Raw genomic sequence first — 18,146 nt, 5'->3', positions numbered from 1 at the left:
AAATAATAAGAGTAGTGCCCGGCTTTCAATTCAAATCATCTCTGGCTTCTCAATACTGCCCGTACAAAAATCAATTCGTACATGCAAATGAAGCTTTTCTAACTATTGTTTACCGAAAAAAACTACTATAAGTATACGTTAGAACAAATTTTATTCGCCCGAGAGAGTTAGTGCCTTGACATGAGGGTATTTGCGCCCGAGCACTGGGCACGAGGCCTGAGAGAGACTAAGATTTTGTTCTAATGTATTTGAAGAACTAAAGTGTACGAAAGTGTTGAAACCTATTTGAAACTGAAGTTAAGATTACTGTTTTGCAGATTATTGAATGAAAAGTTTTCTTCTTAAAAAATGTCAAAATTTGAAATTAGCCACAGTTATCCGTCTCTGATAGCGAAGCAACCAAATATTTGTATTTTGATTCAACCGTCAAAGGTTAGGTTTTTTACACAGTCAATTTTTTAACCCAAAACTTAGTATCCTTAATTAGGACTATAAATTTAAGGTAAAAATAGGCTTTTACTTGTTTAAGTCTAAGTTCAATCTTCCAAACTAAGCTCTCTGCCTCAAATTTTTAGTGACCGATGAAATCGTACCCTGGGTTCTCTAATGTAAAAGAACTTGATATGGCAACATCCTAGTTCACATCCACTCAGAAGCCGATTTTTGCTCTTTTGACCTTTCATTCGAGTATTTATTATCAATATTATACAGTAAGAATTGGAAATATGAAAAACAACCGGCGAAAGTCCAGAAAATTACGAAGAACCAACCCATTTGGAAACAATGATTCGAGCTCCGAGAAAGACAGAGGAGCTAAAAAGTACACATGAACTGTTCCTCATTTGTGAACTTAAAACTCACAAGGACTTCAATTGTTGGGTATTTCCCATTATAGCCCACCCCCCCCCCCCAGCTTAGTGGTCAGATAACCTATAGCCCCCCCAATCATGGTAAATATACCATAATGGGGGGGCTATATTTTCATGGGGGGGGGGGCTATAATGGGACTATAAGACCCCAATTGTTTTCTTAAGTGGAAAAAGTTAGTAGCCAAGATATAAAAGCTTCCATCGATTAAATACGAACAAATGGGCTTCCCTCAATTAAATCGTCCCACAATTAAAATTGAAAGTCGAAAAAAAACGGCTAAATGATTTCTTTACAAAAGTTCTCAGACCATTACGTGGTAATCTTCCAAAAAACTATTTTGGAACTGAGTCACCATTTTTCGTTTTGCATAACTATTTTTAACAGCGAATAATAGTTCTTCAAATCGGGGAAATTAGTGACGAATAAACCATGAATTTCTTCACTGTTATTTGCGATAAACAAAACCTATTTCCATGATTTTGGGCATATAATTATCCTAAATCCCTACTGACCGAATTTTATGAGTACTTATACTGAACGTCAAAACTAAGACACACGCTAGTTTTAAGAAATGGAAACTCAATTTTTGACGCAATATTACTCAATCTTAAAATCAAAACTCAAAGACAATTTTTATACCATTGATCCCCTAGGCTAGTGGTTTTGCCTACTTACGAAATTCAGAAAATACGTAACGATAAACTACCAGATACTCCAATGTAGTTTTTATGAACTCCAACCAAGTTTCAGGAAAAACTTTTTCTCAAAATCTGATAATATTGTTCACTGTTGTTCGAGATCAAAGAAGGGTTTTGAAAACATCGAAAATAAAACCGAATAAAAGTGTAAAACCACCAGAAAGTTTTGCCCATTGATACGAGGAGACCGTTTTCCCATGGGCTCCCCTCTACCACGAAATTATCCCCCCATCACCACCACCACCAAGAAATTATACCCCCTCCCCGCTATATGACTGTACGTTTTATCATCAGTAAACTGGGGGGGGGGGGGGGGGGGGGTTGGAATCGGAAAGACCTACTAATTGCTGCAAATTTCTCATGCTGCAAATTTACACTCATAGAGCTCACTACTGCTAATTACATCTGAAACAGTTCATTCTATCATCAGGCCGAGATTGACCCCTGCAACAGCTGAACAACCCAATATGACAAAATTAGATGAGGCAGAATTGACCGCCCTAGAAAGGTCAATAGAGTGTCCGATCTGCTGCTGTTGTTTCGTGAACCCTGTGACCGTGGAACCCTGTGGTCACTCCTTCTGCAACTCGTGTATCAGTAGATGGCTGATTAGAGGACACGTCTGTCCCTATTGCAAGTAAGATCCTGGATCCTGGATCATTTCGCATTATGGATCTTCTCTGTTTGTGTCCATCCCTTCCAGCTTACTGGTCCTATAACTTTTGGGCCTCTATTTGTGCAATTTTTACATGGTATCGCGGTAAAAAACTCTTAAAAAACTCCAAAAACATCAAATAAAACGATTTTATTTTTATATTTTTGTGAATAATAGAACATGATTATCTAAAATTAAAACAAATTTTTATTGATATACCGATTACAGAAGCTTGTTTCACATCTAGATCTGCTCTCTTCCCGTGGGGTTTATTATGACACCCAATTGCAGGATCAGTGTTGCTATATAGCATGTTGCAAGTTACTATGTAGAAAAACCTTCATTTGACCGGGGCGCAAAAGTTTTACGTCCTCTAATCAGAGGCGAAACGGAACAGATCCCCCCACACATTTGAATAGACTATGAACCCACTAAAGTGAACGACGCATTTATTTCTTCGGTGAAGCTTACAGGAAAAAGAATTTTAAATCTTAATGCCACCATACAAATTTGATTACCATCGCAAATCTCCTTTTGTACAATTTTTTGAATTGGCTTTAAGAATAGAGAAAACAAAAATAGCGCTTAAAACTGAAAAAATAACTGAGCTAAATTTTTGCCCTCATTTTTTCAGCTCTAGTGAGCCCAATTTAATCACAGCAAACATTGAGCATTTGGGCTCACTTGTTTCCAAAAGCTTTGCACATTTATATAACACTCCTGTTTTACTGGTTTTCCTGTTTGTAGGCATGTGAAACTCTAAAAAGAGACCTCGGACTCTACCTACAAATTTTTGCGAGAAAGGTCCACGACTTTTTAAAATTAGAACGAAAGCGCTAAGTAGACTATAAAACGACAATCAATTGTTATTCTATTTCATAATGAAGAAACAGTTGTGTTCGTTACCTCTAAAAATCACGTCTGAATCAACATTTGAATTAGCCTTGAGGTGAGCCCTTGCTTGTCACAGAATTGTTGCTTACTTGAACGTATCTCACATTCAACTAAAAAAAATAATTGCACACAAACCTTAATGTTTGACGCTATAAAAAAAATATACTTACTGATTTCAGCAACAGGTGGTTCTGAAAAATATAAAAGTCTGCCAAGTTTTATTGAATTCTATGCTATCACTTGCAGTCTATGTTGTAAGTAAAAAGTACGTAAAAAATTACGTAAACACCAGATTGCGGTAACGTGGCTTTGCAAAATTAATATAAGTTCTCACTTAAATTATTCAGTTTTCTCTCAAATGTGAACAGTTTAAAAGTTTTGACAGGGCTCAAGGTTTTGCGTGTTTTTACACAAAAACATATCTGCTTTTGGTATGAACAAAGTTTGAGGCAATGGTTGCGTGCGCGCGTGTCTTTTATATGCAAAATTATCGCTTTACCGGTTTTTTCAAGAAGAGTCTTTAGATTTCACATTTCGAGTGACTTTTTTACGCTTGGCCTCTTGACTTTTTTTTGCGTGACCAAGTTTTTGTTTATTCACAAATTAGGTCTGTTACTGAAACAAAAACGATTGAAAGATACCTATCACAAGGGACTGATAGCCACGCGGATAATACATCAGCCGCGGACGAAGGACGTGGTGGGATCGCGGAGTTTTTTGCACTGATAAAATGTCTATAAAGTCCCTTCTAAATTAAATTGCCCCACCTGTCGTTTGAGATCAATTTGTACGTTAGTTGGTTGATGTTTAAGCTATTAGTTGGTACGTCATTAATGTAGACCAAATAGAGCACATAATTATATAATGTTTTAGACGCAAACCAACTCAACTTACTCAAAATGTGGCTCTCAAATCGGTGATCTCCGCTTTCAAACAACAACTCAGCCCAGAAAACGTTGCAATCTACTTCAGTCAAAAAGCAAATATCTCCACCTGTGAACTGGCATTCAAAGAAGAAACATCAATGCATGAGTTCTACTCTATGTTCCAGATACTGTACTGGTTTTGCCAGAAGTACAATGAAAAACGAGCCAGTATTTGCAGAATTGTCACGGAAGAAAAGTCGGTTCGCAAAATTTTATTTAGCAAGTTCAAAAAGAAACTTCATTTGGAGGCAAAGGTTGTGATCAATATTGAGTTTGTGAAACTGGACTGTCGGGGGAATGTGGGGAAATATCACGTTTCTAATGTCCGTCCGCGCTGAATTTTGACTCTAAATCAATTTTAATAATTTCTCCAAACTAATCACAATTTTTTTTAATAGCCGCACAGCGATAGCTGGGGCTATTATTGGCCTTCTCTTGGTTTTTTACAATCCAAGAATTGGATTGTATTGGTGCTCTGTCTTTTAACAATTCAAAGAATTTGAACTGTATTGGGGCGCTGTCTTTTTACGACTCGAAGAGGAGTATTGGAGAGGAGTATTGGAGAATTTTTTAAAATCAATTTTATTGGAGTGATTTTTGAAGCGGGAAATGAAACGCGTGAAAAAATTTGGAGTGATTTTGATGCTGAACAAAAGTGAAGAGCGGAGCGAAAAGAGAGTGGTTTTCGTTCACACCACTGTTTTTCAGAGAGCGAGAAATTGATGCGGCTTTTAAAAGCAGTTTTTTGCCACTTTTGATGGTTATGAGGTTTGATTATGATATTGTATTAGTTTTAGGTTTGTTTTGATATTAATTGAAGGTTTCAAATAGTTAATTTGATTTTTAATGCTAATTTGGAGGTTTTTGATCAGTTTTGCTGATTTTTAGACGAAATTTAATGATTTTTTACCCGTTTTTTTGTTTTACTGCTTTAAGTGGGATTTGAATAGAACCTTGTGACTTAAGGAATTGTCAGATACCAATTGATTAAAGTTTTGTTGGTTTAATTCATTTGTTTCTTATGAAAAATGACCGAAAAATTGAGAAACTTTAAACCATTTTTCTCATTTTTTGCAGTTTTTCTTTTTTTAAATCTTACACAAAAGTCTTACCGACCCTTTTAAAACTTTCCCATTGTTTTGCGAGTTTTTCATTGCTCTAATTGCAAAGGAACCTTATTCGGCTTTATGTTTCCTTGTACTAATAAAAAAACTCATTTAGTTTTTTTAGTTTTTTTGCTGAATGTTTTTGAATGCCGTTTCTATTCCTTAATTTTTATGGCATTTGTGGAGGTTTAGGGTTCATAATAGTTGTTCTAGTTGTTTAGTAATAAGTATGGGCAATTCTGGATTTTAATCATTTTTTTGTTGAGAAATATGACAAAAAATGGCGAAAATTGGAACTATTTTTCTTAATTTTTTTCTTTGCAGTTTTTCGGTTTTTTTTCTGTTTTTTGAGAAAAGTTTCATAGACTAGTATGACTTGTCTATTGTTTTGGGAGCATCTGGATGCCCTATTGGCTGAAAAAAAAGAATTTTTCTTTGGATTTATATGCTTTTGTAAAATTAAGAAATTTACTAACTTTTTCCAGTTTTTTAGTGCAAGTTGTTTTTAAGAGGCTTTTTTTCATAATTTAGCCTCAAGTAGTTTTAAAACATTCACTTAAGTGGTTTTAGTACGTAATAGTTGTTTTGATGACGAAATTTTGGCAGAGATAGTTATTTCGGGATCTCAAGGTATGACAAAATTTGATCAGATTTTATTATATTTTAACAATTTTATTTTTTTTTACTTTTGTTTTATGGTTTGGTTTCGAGAAAATCATAAATTAGTGGAAGCAAGTGTTTTCTGATGAGTGGGTGGATGGCGGTTAAGTAGATTTTCACTTCGAGTCAATTCCGGAATTCTTCCGGCTATGTTTTTTTTTAAGATCTGTTCACACATTTTCATGATTTTTGAAGTCAAATTGGAGTAGTTAATTTGGTCACGCCGAAACAGGAAGTGGAGCAAAAAAGCGAGTGGTTTTGCGGCGTAAAATTATTTCGCTCCAAATTTAAAGTAGAGTGAGATAACAGTGATTGAACAAAAATTCGCCTTCTTGCTAGTGGTTTTTTATTTCACATGCGGCAATTTCACTTTGATTTTTACTCTCTTTTCAATTTTTTGGATCAATTTTTTTTCTAAATGGTTATTCCAATCCATTCCTAGTCAGTTTTAGGTCTAGTTTTTTTAGTCAATGAAACTTCTTCGAAATGTACGTCAGGACTTGTCCTGCTATGTTTTTTTATTTTTGTAAGATGTTTTCACACCTTTTTTCATGACTTTGAGCTTTCAAAACGGGATAAACAGGTAAAGCTCAGCGGGCATCAAGTTTCATTAGAGGCCCTTAGCCGCGTTTAGTAGTTCTTCAAGTACTTAGAGTGGTGAAGTTACTGGGTAGGCCGTAGTTCAAGGTTAGCAGGTCAATTCCAGAAGTCTTTGAGCCCAAAGTGTTGCAAAGTTTTCGTCTTTTCGGATCTTTTGTGGAGTCTGAATTTGAGGTTTGTAAAAGTTGGTAAAGGTCTTTTGCAAGACGTAATTACATTTTATGGCCATTTTAAGAGCTCTATGTATTGCTACACCAAACATAAACACGGCAATTCATTCTAATTTTTAAAACGTTTTCAAGTTTTTTGAATATTTTTGTTTTTTCAGCTCTTGGTGTCACAATAATAGGTTATTTCAAAGTTTCTAGTGGTAATGGAATGGTTGTTCAACTTCACAAATTTTATCAATTTTTTCGATAAAACTTGGAGTTTTTTTCCAATTTTCTGACCTTAATTGTCATTATTCAAGTTTTCCAGCTCCAGGGTGAAAGAAACCTCGTCTAGGATTTGCTAATAGTTATTTGCAAAATGTTTATTGGCCATGGCATCAGCCAATTTTTTCAAATTTTTGAAAAATGTTGTCACGTTTTAGGTTTCTCTAACCTGAACAACCAAAACATTTCCTTTAGGTTTTGATAATAGGTCACTGCATATTTTCTAGTGGTAATGGAGAATGTGTTTCAAGATTTTAGTATTACAAATTTTAGCGATTTTCAAATTGTAATTTTTTCTTTGACTTCCTGAAAATTTAGTCTTTTTCCTCAGTGGCCAGGGGTTTGCTGCTATTGAGTTTGCTAGTGTTTTATTGCAGAGTTTCTAGTGGCAACAAAATAGATTTCTGTTTATGTAGATTGCAAATATAAGTAATTTTTTAAATAAAGCTTGCAATTTAAATTTTTTTGATAATTTTCAAATTTTTTGATTTTTTTTGTCATTTTCTGAATTTAACTATCTTTATTGACCAAAGAAACTTTTTAAATGTTGCAGATGAGTTACAAGACAGAAGTCCATAGAGAAAAAATGAATTTGAACTTTTTTTCCAGACACATTTTCGAAAAAGATCTTTAATTTTTTCCTTTTCATTTGAAGCAATTTTCATATTTCTTCTGGAAGCATTTGTCATTTTTTTCGAGATCATCTACCTTTAGTGTCAATTTATTCTCTTTCAAGTCTTTTGCGTGAGTTATGACTATATTGCATTGTGTCATAAATGGCCTTCAGGTTAAAAGCTTCAAGAGTTTTAGGAATAATTATTTTTTTTGTTTAGTTTGATTCTTCTAGTTTCTCACCTTTCGAGATTTCGCCTGTTTGGCTGGGATTGTTCAATTGATCTGCTGGTCAGGTACATTAGGCCTGTTTTTTATTCAATTCCTTGGATTGTATTTCAGGACTTGTCCTGCTATGTTTTTTTATTTCGTCATAATTTTTGTTACAACCATATGACGTCACAGCCACTTTTTGTTCATTCGTTCGTGCAATTTTAACTGAATTGCATGTGCGACGTCATTTTTTGCTCTTAGTGGAGCGAGCTTTTTTGTTCATGCGCGTGATTAAATTTTTGGTCACACTTGACTTACCTCACTCTCAAAAACGACTTCCTCACTTTGAAATTGACTTTTATTTATTTTAATTCAAAGAGATAAGGTTAAACGGTTGTGTGTCACTCCAATTGAAGATTATTTCCGAACAGCTAAAAGAGGCAGCAATAACTTATACAGATTTTTAATAAAAATATAACAGATCAGCCTTCAATGAAAAGACGAATTGTTTTGGTCTGTCTTTTTTTACTGTTTTTTTTAGATGGCCGATCTAGGAATCTATTGCGGCTAGTTTCTGGCAATCTGCCAGCTATGTTTTGGCTTTTGGTTTAGTAATTCGAAGATTTTGATGAAATGAGGAACAAATAAAGGACCAAATCGGTAAATGACCCATTGGAAATTGGAAATTTTCAATTTCTATCTACGTGTTTTTTAGTTATAGCTGCAAAACTGTAAGCTGAGCTGAGCTATATTGCGGTGCTCTTGGTTTTTTACAATCCAAAGAATTTTTATTGCATTTGGGCGTTGTCTTTTTTTAAGAGCTGTTCACACATTTTCATGATTTAAGAAGTCAGATTGGAGTAGTGATTTTGGTCATGCCGAAACAGGGAGTGGAGCGAAAAAGCGAGTGGTTTTGCGGCGTGAAATTTTCTCGCTCTAAATTTAAAGTATAATGAGAAAACGGTGTTTGAACCTTTTCCCTACCCGAACCAAAACCGTTTCCCTACCGATTGATAGTTCATTCTAGGCCTTGAATTGTACGTCAGGACTTGTGTTTCGTCGTCTTACGCTCTTTATTGTTTTATAATTTTTCACACAGCAAAGCTGAAAAGGTCAAATTTTCTGAAAGAATTCTTCCTCTCACTAACGTCGTTTGCGCGCATGACGTCATTTCTCAGTCTCTTTAGCAAAAGTTTTTTTTTGCATGATTAGATTTTAATCACAAGTGACATACCTCACTCAATAAAATGACTTTTGCACTTTAAAACTTAAGTTTATTTGAATTTGTTTAAGGTCAAAGGAACTCATATGTGCAAGGTCAAAGGAACTCATATGTGCAGTAAAGGTCCCTAATAAGAGGCTTCTGCGGGATAAATTTTAACAAGCTTGATTAATTTATTGCAGAGTACTTTTACCTAGCTTTTTGAGCTGCGTCGATTTTTTATTTTTTATTCAAATTAGATCTATCTCTGTTTCTATCTCTATTATACGACACACAGGTCTATTCTTTTGCAGCTCTTCCGGCAATCTGCCGGCTATGTTGTTTTCTAGTATTTTTTAATAAATTCAACAAAACTATGATTGATTTATAATATTACCAGTAGTATTTTAGCAATCTGTTCAGAGTATCATCAGAAAATCGATTCATTATATTATGAATGAGCTCTGAATTAGTTTAATATGTCCAGACTAAGCTCAGAATTTTACTCTGAATTTCACCATGAAAAACCTATAATCCAATAATCCTCCAAAAACTGAGTTGATCAAATTCTCAGAACGGATTAAACCTGAGGTCTGTCACAATAGCACGCAAGGCCAAACAAAAGAAACTAAGGATTCTTGTTTGCCCAAAAACAAAGCATTTATATCAGTTTATGAACAAGAAAGTGCTCTAAAGGGCTCTTGTTTGTGTTATTGTCATATATTCATGTTCTTGTTTTTCATTGCAGGCTCCAAAAAATTTAGTGACTGGTGACACAGTTGTCTCGGCTAGGAGTTATCAGAGTTGCACAACGGAGTTGTAAAAAATTTTATTTAAGAAAACAATTTTTTAATATTACTCTCAAAATGAAGCATAAAATTTCGGTTGATGTTCAAAAGTCTTTTGAATATCCGGGAAACTACAAAACAGGCTATTATTGGTTTTGTATGAAAATAATAGAATTTTATAGGGGGTTAATTTTTATTGACAATTTGTTGATCATTTTGAAATTTTATATGTGAACTTAAGAGAAGTTTTGTCTAATTTCGGTCACAACGAAACACGAAGAGGGGAGAAAAGTAAAATTTAGTGTACGTATATGGTAGAGTGAGAAAACGTTTTCTGAAGAAAAATTTTTTTGTTAGATGGTTGATTATTTGGTTCATATGCAGCAATTTGTCTTCTACTTTTAATGTTTTTCAGTTGTTCTCGAACGAATTTTGGAGCAATTATAGTAGTCCTGCTTGTCTTTCTTGATGCCATTTTTTGTACTACCAACTTATTTTCTTCTATAATTTTGTCTTCTGACCAATTGATTTGCGTCCTCAAGAAGTGGTAAAACAATCAAATAGTTTTCGTAATCGCATACTCTTAGTTTCTAAGTATGCGATTCGCGGAAAGATAAATTTAAGCTGTTAATAACTGCTGTTCATTAGGTTCATTTGACCCCAAGTCACTCTCTCTTCCCTCCTCATACTTATACACACACATACTCCTCCAAAACTCTCTGCAACCCCAGCATCCCTGCTCCCTCAATCTGCTCCCATTCAACACAGCCGCCTCTCGATAATTAATCTTAAGCCAGCCTCCCTAAGCCACTGTTAGCCATTTCGTTTGCGACTCTCTTGGTATGAGCTCTTTTGGTCAATCGTGTGATGAATTTTCTAACCGCTTTCAGTCAGAGAAACGATTGTGCTTACCTGATAAATATATACTGAGAATGTAAACTTAAAATGAAATTAAATAGAAATAAGACTATTTAGATTATTACAAAGCTCTATTACTTGAAAGACAGTTATGTTTAAAATTTGATTCATAAAGAGCGATAAAATCTGCAGTCAGTATTTTTAGTAGCCTTTTTTCTTTGTTGCCAATGGCCTTTTTAATTAAGCATCTCGGCTAATTTGATTTCAATTGTTACTCTTATAAATCGATTTTAATTACTCTCAAACGAAATTTGTAGCAATTGTATTAGTTCTGAGGTCTTGTTTTTCTATTTTAGTTGACCCATGTTTTCTCTAACCCTTTTAACTTTTCATCCTGGGAAACTGGACAAAAAGTTAAAGACCGAAGAGCATTAGGTGGTTTAGCAGCTTTCTTAGAGCTTTACGCCTAACTATTTTCTTTATGCAATTCATCGAAATTGTTTTGAGGAGACAATTTCATGGTTTGAAGGGTCATTCTCAATCTTTGACCCCCCCCCCCCCCTAAGTCAAACCCCAGACTCAATCACAACCCCCGCCATCGCTGGCTAGTATCCTTACTTCTGTTAGTGACTCCCGTACGTTATGCACCCTCTCCCCCCCCCCCCCCCCCCCGTATACAGAGCACCCGTCACTACAAAGTTAATCTCTATGTAAAAATAGTGCACGTGCGTCTGGATTAGCGAATAATATGAACCGCTGAGCTGGGGGGGGGGGGGGCACAAACGTTAATTGCTAACAAATGCCTTTCTAACGTTGCAAATGGTACCGGATGTGTAGTAGAGTATTTTGAATGACTAGGATCCAAAGAAAACGTCCAACAATTAATTCAGCTGAACAAAAAACTAAACTATATTTCGACTATTTGGCCTCGAGATAAAAATCTGATTGTCAAAACTGCTTTTTTTTTCTTGAAAGCAAAAAATGAGCCTTGGTTGAAAGAAAATCAGAAAGTTTCAATTGTACGTTTTGACCGTCCAAAAATTTGACTCAAAAGACTATTTGACTAATTCCATTCTATTATCAGTTTAAGAACTAACAACACAAATTGGGCAGTCAATTTGAAGCCGATATTTAGTTTAGCTTAAGAAGAGTATTCTTAGGAAGAGTAATCTCAGCTTGAAAGAGTTAACGAGAACTGTAGAGTAAGTAAGTTTTCTGCGGTCGTTTCAGAAACAAAATTAGCTCATTTTTTGGTTTCTGTTTTTGTCAAATGTCTGACCTGTATTGTCCAAATCACCTAAAAGTTCGCCTTTTGGCTCTAAAATTAGCTGGTTTGTAAAAATTTAATCTTTCCGTTTCTTACACAACAAAACGATCATCTCATTTTCCCTCGGAATTATAAAACCACAAAATCAGATAGATTAATAGGAAACTATCTTAATATGTGATAATCGTCACGTGTATGCTGATATTTTTATTTTAGTTTTTTAGGAAACAGCCGAGTTTGAAATCAGTAAGCTCAAGTGTTAGTTTAGTGCTGATTATACTCAAGCATTAGCTGAAAAAGGAGAAAAAGATTCCAAGGGAAAGGTGGCCAACGCTTTTCCTAATTTTATGCTTATAACAGAAGAAATCTCCTTAAAGCAAATCTCATATATCAGGAAAAAAAAACTTTTCTTGATGAGTTACAAATTTTGACAAAAAGTAAGGAAACATTAATTTATAAATTGCAAAACTTGTCCCATTTTTATAAAGAAAAAAATTGATTTTATCCATTATTCTTCTCAAAAACTGAAGAACACCTTCTTCAATTTTTTTGGGAAGTAAAAGAGGTTTAAGTGCAAAATCTGTCACAACATTACTCTTTTTCGGAAACAATTTAACGGTGTCAATCTAATAGCAAAAAGTATCTTAAAACCAGATTACAGTTACTGATAAACCCACTAATGTAGCAAGATCTTCGTTATGATCAAAATTTAGCTGAGGATATAAATATAAGTTTTAAATATAAGTTTTTCATAAATTGTTTAGTTTTAATAAATAAATATGTTCCGGGTTGGAAAAATATGTGCAAAAGCAAATTATCGCTTCTTCTTTCATTTTTGATTGGTGCCATTCTCCAAGACATCGGGTAAATCAGCGTCCTTGCTAAATAGTCCAACAAACCTTTTTCAGGTCTTGGAAAAACTTTCATTGATTTCGTACTTTTTACTAATCAGAAAGTTTTATTCAACCTGAAAAAAATGGTAAAATTAACAAAATAAACAACTTTTTAAAACATTTATATTAATATAATAACCAAAAGCTTAAAGTTTACATGTCTTCAGAATAATTAAAATTTTATATTGAGATGGTCAAAACTATACATGAATCTACAATTCAACTTATGGTTATTGATTACCCGGACCCGAGTGTCATAGACTTTCATTACTGAATCAGTATATTCCAATAGTATATCGACGATTCAGTACTGAATCAGAGTGACCTAAGGGTACTTTGTTAGCCAAGTATGTTCAGTATAAATTCAGAAAGCATTCTTTTTCTGAAAGTAGGATGAACATGATGATTTGAGTCTTTCATAATGTTCATAGAGATTTCAGAAAAAAATGAAATTTTCGAATGAAACTCAAAAATTTTGTTTGTGCATGAAGATGCTATTTTAAACTAAAACTAAAAACAATCTGGACGCGTCATCTTAAATAATTTGAAGACGAACGAACGCATGAATGATCAACTGAACGACCCGCCCGGGGGGGGGGGGGGGGGGGGCATTTGATTTGGCATCTGATTTGGCATTAAATTTGATTTGGCATTGAATTAATGCATCATTTACTTTCCGTCCGTTCGTCCAGATTCCGTCGTCAAATGCGTATTCCGTCCGTTCGTCCAGATTCCTACCCCCCGTATCTTCCTTGGACGAAATAAGTCAGTTTCCAGGACTTAGAAACGAATTTTGTGAGAGCACAGAATAGCATCAGGGTAGGGACGAGAATATAGCACCCCGAGAAAGCGAACGTACCTCAACAAATTCCCCAATCAGACGATAGCAGTGTACCAGAACAAATTCCCTGAACAAATTCCCCAATCAGACGCGATAGCAGTGTACCAGAACAAATTCCCTGAACAAATTCCCCAATCAGACGCGATAGCAGTTCCCCAATCTGCCCCAATCAGACGCGATAGCAGTGTACCAGTGTGTACCAAATGAAAAATTAATTCTAATAATTAAATAACTAATTAATGTGTGATAACATTAAACATTATGAATATGTGAATTCCTTTGTTATTCATTTTTAGTTATCCATAATTTTGGCGAATTTATTTTTAAAATTGCCTAACGATTTTTTTCCCAAGTCTCAGAAAATAGCCATTTTTTTCATTCTGATCAGCTCAAAAACAGACAAAAATTCATAATGTTCAGAATAAATACAGAGAAAAAATCATTATGTTCATAAGAAATTCAGAATTTTACTTTGAATTTTACCATGAAATGTCTAATAAGTGCCATGATCAGAACTCTGGTCATAGTAAAAATCATAATGGAAATTCTATGATTCAGTACTGAATTGTTATGACACACAGGTCCGGGTAGGCTGTTGGTTAATATACTGATTAAGTTATTGAATTGCCAGCATTAGGCGTTCCTATATATAAAAGTAGCAACCGAATGATTCTAATTGTCTGTCTGTTGGTATATTTTCATGCTAACATTGCAGGAACTCCGTTAAAGCTCTTTTGAAAAAAAAAAAGTTTCCCCTTCGCTCTTACAATAAATGGTAACTTCAAAATTAAGGATCTTTTACCCTGCGTACTATGCTTTGTGTTCTTATTACCAGCTGCTTTGTCCATTTGTTCTTTTGTAATTTTTGAAATTTTTTTGCCGTTTACACAATTCTTTAAGGTTACTGATTTACGCCACTGGCTCACGTCTATGTGAAGGTTTTCAAACCATGTTATTCGAGTGAACGATTATAGGCACACAGATGGTCTAATCAAATTTCAACTCGGTCTAGACACCTCGGTCTGTATAATTATGCGAGAATTCGATCCAAGAGAACTGAACTGTGAATCAGTTGATGACATGGAGATGCTTAGATTTTAACAGGACATAAATAAATCAGCTCGTTTTGCATGGTTAAATGTTTAAAATTCTTGTGCTATTAGAGACCAGCTCATTCATTTTATTTGTAAAAAGATAAACGATTACTCGTAGCAATTGAACCCAGATGAAATTTTGAGTTGTTTAATTTATCCGGATTCTATTCTCACATTTTTGGAACAACTATTTTTAATTTAGAAAATTGAGGCGAAACATTTTGGGGGTTAAATTCATCGGGAATGTAATAAAGAGTTGATTGATGTATTTCAGGTTACTGATTGATATTACCCATTAAGCTGTTCTTTCCAGTATATAAAAATAAGAACCGGATGATCCTAATTGTCTCTCTATTGGTATATGTTCATGCCAACATTGCAAGAACTCTGTTAAAGTTATTTTGAAAAGTTATTTTGAAATACATTCAAGATAAAATTTTTGAAAAGGACGGAACAAACGCAACGAAGATATGACTGAACAAAATCCACCGCTGCTAGATCTATTGAAACACAGACAACATTGCATCACTGCAAGTTATAAAAAGTATCATTCAATATTTTTTTTTACTATCAGATATTTCCCCACTCGTGTTCTTAACTGCAGTCGCATGCAAAGTTTACCCTTGAGACTCAATTGAACCCAATTCAGAAGTATAATCTGCGGAAGGAGAAAAGGAGCATGGCCTCTAGTACTTGGAATGCAGACATTCATTTCAGGAACCTGCTTAGTTCTGCTATCATAACCGGGGTTCCCAGTGAATCCAGTGAAATTGACGTGGAAAATGGTGTTCAGAATTAAAAAAGCTTCAGAATCAAAATTAACTAACTCAATGCATTTCCCACGAAGTAAGTTTTTCCAGATTTTTTCAACGCTACTAATAGAAAAGATGAAAACTAATCGGGTTCCTGGTGAATTTAAAAGGTCGGAGGAGGGTGGAGTGATGGTTTTTACAATTGACGACCATCAAGTCACTGTTGGACCTGGAGATCTCCCAGAGAGGATGTCAGTGTTTGGATGTGCGAAGCAATGGATGCTACTTTATGGAAGCTAACCAAAATTGAGACAAAACAAAATGATGCTTGCTTTTTGGATGATTTTTTACTACATATTACAACAATAGATAAATTTTAAACCAAGCAGCTGTAACTAAAAAGAGCTAGACTTTGGCAAGAAGAGTTTTCTTTAGCCGTAGCTTCATTTCAGCGCGTGTGTACACCTGTCTAGTTAGCTGCAATACGCTGACGAGGCTGAAACATTCCCCCCATTCATTAGTAGCAGCAATGTGACTGAAACTCGACCCCTTTCACATTCAGTGATCAACCCCAGTTGGTCTGAACCCAAAGTGCATAACCCAAATTGGTCTGAGCCCCCAAGCGCGACTCAAATGGGTCTGAGCCCCCAAGCGCGACTCATGTGGGTCTGAACACCCCAGTGCGCGACCGAAGTAGGTCTCTGGCACGCCAAGTACGCGCGACACAAGTCGTTTTGATCAGCGTCAATTTTTGCCCGGATGGTCTGATCAGGAGCTGGCTCCGGTCGCACACCTCAGCTTGGCACTGTTTATTTGTAGCAAAAGATTGCCAAAATTGAGAAGTCTTTATTTCTGCTGCCTTAAGCGTGGTCAGGTTTTTACATCAAATTAAAAAAAACTAAGAAATAACTGCACCCTGGAAAATTTACGAAAAGGTCTGGGTCGAGGATATTACCCAAATACAGCGTGGACGAGAGCGTAGTGAAAGAAAAACAAAAAATACACCCATAAAAGGTAAAAGAGTACAATTAAATTAATACCACTAAATAAATTTGTTGTATGAAATCAGATATTTGAGCAAATATATAGTGATGGTTTTCACAATTGACGACCATCAAGTCACTGTTGGTCCTGGAGATCTTCAAGAGAGGATGTCAGTGTATGGATGTGCGAAGCAATGGATGCTACTTTATGAAAGCTAAACAGAATTGAAAACAAAATGAATGATGCTTGCTTTTTGGATGATTAATTTTTTACATATTACAATAATAGATAAATTTTAAACCAAGCAGCTGCAACTAAAAAGAGCTAGACTTTGGCAACAAGTGTTTTCTGTTGCCGTAGCTTCATTTCAGCGCGTGTGTACAACTGTCCGATTAGCCGTAGTACATCGACGAGGCTGAAACATACCCCCATTCATTAGTAGCAGCAATGTGGGTTATTTCCCATTGTAGCCCCCAGCCTAGTGGTCAGGTAACCTATAGCCCCCCCCCCCAAAAATGGTAATTATACCATAATGGAGGGTTATAATTTCAGGGGGGTTACAATAGGAAAGACTCGCAATGTGACAGAAATACCACCCCCTTCACATTCAGTGAGCAACCCCAGTGGGTTTGAACCCACAGTGCATAACGCAAATGGGTCTGAGCCCCAAGCCCGACTCAAATGGGTCTGAACCCCCAGTGCGCGACCGAAGTGCGTCTATGGCACGTCAAGTACGCGCGACTCAAGTCGTTTTGATCAGCGTCAATTTTTGCCCGCATGGTCTGATCAGTAGCTGGCTCCGGTCGCACAACTCTGCTTGGCACTGTTTATTTGTAACAAAAGATTGCCAAAATTGAGAAGTCTTTATTTCTGCTGCCTTAAGCGTGGTCAGGTTTTTACATCCAATTAAAAAAAAATAACTGCACCCTGGAAAATTTACGAAAAGGTCTGGGTCGAAGGGATTCCCCAATTATATCGGGGAAGAGAGCTTAAAGAAAAAAACCGAGTCAAGAAAAAATAGGAAAAATATGCAAGATAAGCTGTGAAAAGTGTGAAAAGTTGGTTTTTAACCGCAAATTTTGTGCAAAGTTTTGCGGTGAAATGCGATGAAATTATGTAAGTTCACCGCTAGAGTAAGCGGTGAACTTACAAAAATGCACCACATTTCACCGCTTACTACAAGTTAACGTCCTTGCACGGATTTGAACCTCTCACCTCCTGCGAGTCAGCCACTTCTTCTTCCACTGCGCCACTTCTCACTAATTTCTGGCATATTTGTTTTGAAATTATATCAAATTCACTCTCCTTTATGTAAAACATGCGCGTTGAATTTTTGTAAGATAAGCGGTGAAATTACAAATTTTAGCTGTGAAATGTGGTGAATGCGGTGAAATTATGAAAGTTCACCGCTTACTCTAGTGGTGAAGTTAAATAAATTCACCGCGTAAAAAAAGTTTCAAATTGATGTATGATTATTCGTGGGTAAATTTTCCGTGCCTCTTTTGTATCATAAATGTATCTGAACAAACGAAAATTTTTTCTAAGCGGTTTCTAAGCGGTGAATTTATGTTATTTCACCACTAAGTTAAGCGGTGAATTTATGCAATTTCATCGCATTCACCGCTCATCTTACAAAATTTGTACAATTTTTTTCAAAGCGGTGAATCTGTGTAATTTCACCGCTAAATTCAGTGGTGAAATTTTGTAATTTCACTGCTACCAGGCGATAAAGGTTTTTTCACCGCATTCACCGCCTCATTTATGTAATTTCACCGCATTCATCGCTTATCTTACAAAATT

General features: G+C 35.4%; 1 protein-coding gene across 1 annotated transcript; it reads left to right on the top strand.

The window, feature by feature from the left end:
• The first annotated feature begins 651 nt into the window (after positions 1 to 651).
• On the top strand, positions 652 to 15,778 carry LOC142352029 (uncharacterized). The gene is made up of 5 exons (XM_075404371.1): positions 652 to 820; positions 1,999 to 2,205; positions 3,991 to 4,342; positions 15,215 to 15,328; positions 15,534 to 15,778. The coding sequence occupies exons 1-5, from the start codon at positions 726 to 728 to the stop codon at positions 15,660 to 15,662; spliced, it is 897 nt and encodes a 298-aa protein (XP_075260486.1). The 5' UTR covers positions 652 to 725; the 3' UTR covers positions 15,663 to 15,778.
• Positions 15,779 to 18,146: the final 2,368 nt, after the last annotated feature.

The sequence above is a fragment of the Convolutriloba macropyga genome, chromosome 1, assembly GCF_964194025.1.
Source record: "Convolutriloba macropyga chromosome 1, txConMacr16.3, whole genome shotgun sequence".
In the NCBI taxonomy this organism is placed as follows: Eukaryota; Metazoa; Xenacoelomorpha; order Acoela; family Convolutidae; genus Convolutriloba; species Convolutriloba macropyga.
This window is presented reverse-complemented; position numbering and strand designations above follow the sequence as displayed.

Bases quoted from the DNA above. Each gene is read 5' to 3' on its own strand.
- LOC142352029 (XM_075404371.1), top strand. From the start codon at position 726: ATGAAAAACAACCGGCGAAAGTCCAGAAAATTACGAAGAACCAACCCA. The intron at 2,206-3,990 runs GTAAGATCCTGG...ATAATGTTTTAG, and splicing joins CACGTCTGTCCCTATTGCAA to ACGCAAACCAACTCAACTTA. The intron at 4,343-15,214 runs GTGGGGAAATAT...TCTTAACTGCAG, and splicing joins AACTGGACTGTCGGGGGAAT to TCGCATGCAAAGTTTACCCT.